The following is a 4,944-nucleotide window of genomic DNA, read 5'->3' on the forward strand; positions in this document are numbered from 1 at the left end:
ACTTTTTACAGCCTATTATGTAAAATTGTTTGCATACTTATTAAGCTTTAAGAGCAAAGCAATTACACAAATATCTGCCATCAAGTACCACAGAGCGACCTAACTCAACTGTGAAATTCCAACTTTAGTATTAGCTGCACGTTAAATGTATTACTATTCAATTTTTCAGTATGTATATTTTATTGCATTGACTATATCAGCTAAAATTAGTACTGCTGCCAGCATGCCCAGCTCATTGAAAAGAGACCAGAGAGCCCATACTACGCTGTGATATCATGCCCATTTACAGTCCCTACCAGTGGTACACAAGGGCCATGGAGGGCCCTGTGTGTGTGGGTTCACTTTCCAACCCAACACTACACCGGCCGATTTCATTAATTACTGTAGGACGCTTTAAACCAGACAGGGGATGACTAATCAGTGAAAGGCTGTTTTTTTTTGCAATCTAATTTCTCTAATTCGGTTCTCCATCTTAAATCCATTATCTCAATTTAATATCTTAGAATAGCTGAAAACCCTTGAGTTGAATCAGTATTAGCACCAACTTTGAGAAAGTCCTATCTATATCGAAACCTAGCAGCAGGAGACCAGGAAACCATATTCAACCCACGTGAAACCCACTAGAGAGTAACCAGAGAGACTCTTCCACCCAGCAGACTGACCATCAGCAGCACAAGCTAATAGTATAAAGAAATAGCTGTCGTGCTTCCTTTCAATAGGGCTGTGTACTGGGATAACCACTCCCTTCGCTTCAAACAATTTTTAATATTTGTCAGCTGGTGCACTAGATATGGGCGCGTCCATTATTATCAACACTACCAACTATCTTTACTACTGAATAGTGGCCCCCATGCAATCTTCGGCCCGAGCATGTGTACATTAATTATAACATGTGCAGGCTGCAAAATATAAGGAGAAAATATTGCCTTGGTGTTTTAAAACACTGCGCAGTAAACACTGGATGTGGGCATCTAACTCAGCAACGCATAAACGTATGGAGGTTTTCTTCTGGCAGGCAAACTGCCATTGAAGAAACCTTAATTAAGTCTCACTCATCCTTGCAACAACAAAAGAAGAAAAAAAAGAAGAAGAAATTACTCTGCACCTCCTGAACATTACCAAACTCCTTCTGCTGCTGTTGCAACACCTCTTTAAGGTACCAAGACAGTCAACTCCTGACTTGAGAAAGAGGTTATCCGCAAACCATATAAGTTGAAAGTGAGTCTCTCTCTCTCTCTCTCTCTCTCTCTCTCTCTCTCTCTCTCTCTCTCTCTCTCTCTCTCTCTCTCTCTCTCTCTCTCTCTCGTATTGCATAACTCATTGTAATGAAAAGCAGCGATAAAACGTGACGGGGCAGCCCTCCTCGAAACTTCAGATGCGCCAAACAAAGCTGCACGATCCAGCAGTCGCAAAGTATGCAGATGGAAAGAGGTGGTAAAAAAAAAGAAGAAGAAGAAGAAGTGGGGTTGCGAAGCCCTGCCCGGGATATGAAAACGAGCCTCATGGCAGGTTGTTTATGGCCTAGTCTCGTCTGCGAGAGCCCCGCGTCGTGTGTCGTTAGGCCCCGTTCTTCGGTACGTTCCTCCGACGAACCACCGCGGCATTTGCGCAACCGAGCGACCCATTCGGTTAACGTACCGCGGCTGCTATTCGGTGTCGCAGAGAGGGAGACGTGCACAGCACCAGTCAGCAACGTGGAAGCCAAAACACAACAATGGAAGATAGCCCGGACACACACACACACACACACACACACACACACACATATTTACAGCTACATTTAAAATCCCGTGAAGCAGTAATGGCGATCACAGTGAACAGCAACAGGGGTAAATAACGTGATTACCTGGACTGGAACTAGTGGGTCTGCATCCTCTGGTTGCCAGACCTCGACCACGCTGGTGGGCATTTGACTCAGGGCTTAGCGGGATCGAGAAAGCATGAAAAAAACACAAACAAACAAACAAACAGTGAAATGCTGTTCTGAGACCCGAGGAGACGGGGCAAACGCAATGTGTGCAAAGCTCAACCGTCGCCGCTTAAACAGCGCGAACGATGGAACAGACGGCGATGGCCACAATGTAGCGGGGCAAGTCACAATGTAGCGGAACAAAGGGAAGCTCGGGGGGCTCGAGGGGGCTGACAGCGGTCGCTCGTTCGGCGGGCTAGGTGGGTGAACGTTAGCCCGTTAGCTAGCTTAAACCAACTTGTTGAAAAAACCCCTTTCGCTCGCGAGTTCCCGACCGCTGCCGGGCCGACAACTAACGCGGACCGCACTACCGCGTGGCACGGCGCGGAGGGCGAGCTTTGACGCCTCGGGTACCACCCGGTTCTGAGTAGCACGCCGAGGCGAACGAGTTGCTCGCCACTCGGGGACCTGGCAGCTAACAGGCGCTTGCTAGGTTAGCTGCCTTGCCGAGGCAGGTACGAGACTCGGGGTTAAGGGGGTTGTTCACTCGGGGAAGTTTGCTTTCACATCGTAACAGAAACGGGTTAAAATGTGACCAACTCCGATGCCAAGTCCCCAGTAGATTATCTGCGGCAGTGGCCGGTTGACGAGCCTCCCCACTAGCGCTCGTAATCGCTGTCAGTTCAGCCTAGCTAGCGCTCGTTGCGCTGTAGAGAATGGGTGGTGGTGGTGGGGGGTCATCTACATCTACTAACCTTGCAGCTGAGCCCCTCCGTTCTGCACGCAAGGTAAAAGAAGTTGTAGTATCCCCAGTAGGATATTAATCCATGTTTTCCTGTGACAGCGGCTGGCTTGTTGAAGATCCCGGAGCCCCGCCATGCTGCCTTCTCAGCTCGCAGCGCTGCCGTGTGTTCCCCCTCCGCGTTTCTCTTTCTCTCGCTCGAGCGACTGACTAACCGACCCCCCCCCCCTCCTCCTCCTCTCCTCTCCTCCTCTCCTCTCCCCTCCCCTCCTCCTTCCTCCTCCTCGCCCTGGCCGAGTCCGATAGTGTAATAATGTAACGTGCCAAAGAGAGTCGCAGACCGCTGTCATCTGGTGCGCAAAGTTGATAAAAATGCATCCAAACGTTTCTCTTCTTCTTCTACCACATTTGCAATTCGACTACAGCCAGCGAAGACTTGATTGTAGACACGATTGACAAGGGGCCAAATACGTTGTTCAGACAGGTTTGGGATGTCATTTGTGCACATTATTCATAAAAAAAAACGCGTTTTAATTCGTAAAGTGTTCGGTGTTTTTATTTATATCATATATTATATTGTAACGTGCATGGATAAGAAGACACGCTGACCGCCGGCTCGCGGGTCTGACCCTTTAGTCGAGCGGTTAGCGAGATCCCCTGCGGTGCGGGCGATACGGGTTCGCGTCCCGGCCGCGGCAGCTCCTGTGGCGGCGTTGTCCCCCGAATTCGCTACAATATGATCCCTTCCTCACGTCGACATGATACACACCTCCGCGTGAACTTTTATTGTGCTACACGTGTGCAAGGGATGAAAATCCGCTGTAAAAAAATCCCCATTAGCATTATTTATTTTTGTAGTAAAAGACGACGCGGCCCTGCGATTAGACGTTTTCATATTTGCGTCCAGTGCGTTCACGTGCAGTGTTTGTGTTGGAGACGGGATGGAGTCTGTGCGTAGACTCGATCCCGCGCCACCCATACACCCCGGCACGGGCAGGTAGGCACATGAACACGTATGACATGAACAGTCATATCGCCCTGCGGTGGGTGTGGCACCCCCTTCAAAACGAAGCTGCAGCCAGGCACGGGAGGTATTTTGGCTCGTGATCAATGACCAGAACTTGCTTGGATACACACTTCGTACAAACCAGCATTAACATATTAAAACACTGCTTACGCGTCTGCGTCAGCCCATTATTTAGTTGGAGGTTAGGCCCTTTTGTACAAGCACCGTGCATTAAGAAGTAGCGCAAGAAAAACAATGGCTACTTCGGATACCTTTCATTTACTCAGCGAAAAGAATAACATGGATGAAATGAGCTGGAGCATGTTTTTGGGAGATTTTGAGATGGAACGGGAGCAAAACCAGCGTTCTCGACCCTTGGCAGGGTCGCGGAGCAAACGAGTACAAAACTGTCTTTCTGCTGTGTATTGTCTGGTTTGATGAAATTTTGTCAGATGCTTTAGGACGAAGAAAACATCCATTCTAAACATACCACAGTAACAATGGCCCTTCTGGCTTCTGGTTCACACAATGCGACTGCAGAGCAGAGGGAATGTCGTGTCCTTCATGGGAATCTGCAGTTCACCATTTTGCAGCTTAACATTTAAAGGTGAAACATTCACTAATTGGTTTGCATGCAGCGTACAATGGGGCACTTTGAAAGTTAGTCGGAAAAAAAAAACATCAAGATAGGTCTGTTGTGTCTGTGCTTGTCCACAAAATGCTTCTATAATAACTTGAGGCAATACTTTATTTAAATTGATCAATTTAATTCTTGACATATACTCAGTGTAAAGTCACGGCAACGTTTCAGTAGCATTTCTACTTGTGTCTCTACTCCGTCCTAGAGTGGATGAGGAGGATTTTGTGTTGAAAATGGCAGATATATGAACAGTCAATCCATGTGCCACAGCATGCTTTTGCTTATGGCAATAATAAATAAATGCAAAATATGCAATCGGTTTCTAACAATCTGTTTAAATCAAGTATAACTGATCATTAAAATATAAATACAAGTGATAGCCGATGATAACGAAGCTTTGATTCCTTTTCACAAAACTGTGTGTGTAGGCTGAAACTGTCAGAATTGCTCATTTCTGTCGCCATTTCTTTCAGATATGCAAACAGGTGTCCCAAAAGTCAGGGTGCAAGCTTGTGTGCATCGCAGGGCGCCTCCCCCCTTCACCCTTGGCAGCCTCCAAGTGTTAGCACAGCACCTTCTCCGGTTCCACCAAACCGACATATCCACCTGCTTAGACCCCCCGAGCCCAGCATACGTGGGGTGCTTTC

General features: G+C 47.7%; 1 protein-coding gene across 2 annotated transcripts in view; it reads right to left on the reverse strand.

Moving 5' to 3' along the window:
• The window catches only part of tmem131l (transmembrane 131 like), a 45,434-nt gene extending 42,616 nt beyond the window's left edge, over positions 1 to 2,818 (reverse strand). For both annotated transcript variants that reach the window (XM_056280107.1, XM_056280106.1), the window contains exons 1-2: positions 2,665 to 2,818; positions 1,847 to 1,920 (exon numbers count right to left, since the gene is read on the reverse strand). In XM_056280107.1, the coding sequence (XP_056136082.1) occupies positions 1,847 to 1,920; positions 2,665 to 2,788 (198 nt within the window). In that variant the 5' untranslated portion in view covers positions 2,789 to 2,818. The remainder of the gene's footprint in view (positions 1 to 1,846; positions 1,921 to 2,664) is intronic.
• Between the last annotated feature and the right edge of the window lie 2,126 nt (positions 2,819 to 4,944).

Source organism: Lampris incognitus, chromosome 5 (assembly GCF_029633865.1).
Source record: "Lampris incognitus isolate fLamInc1 chromosome 5, fLamInc1.hap2, whole genome shotgun sequence".
NCBI classification, from domain to species: Eukaryota; Metazoa; Chordata; class Actinopteri; order Lampriformes; family Lampridae; genus Lampris; species Lampris incognitus.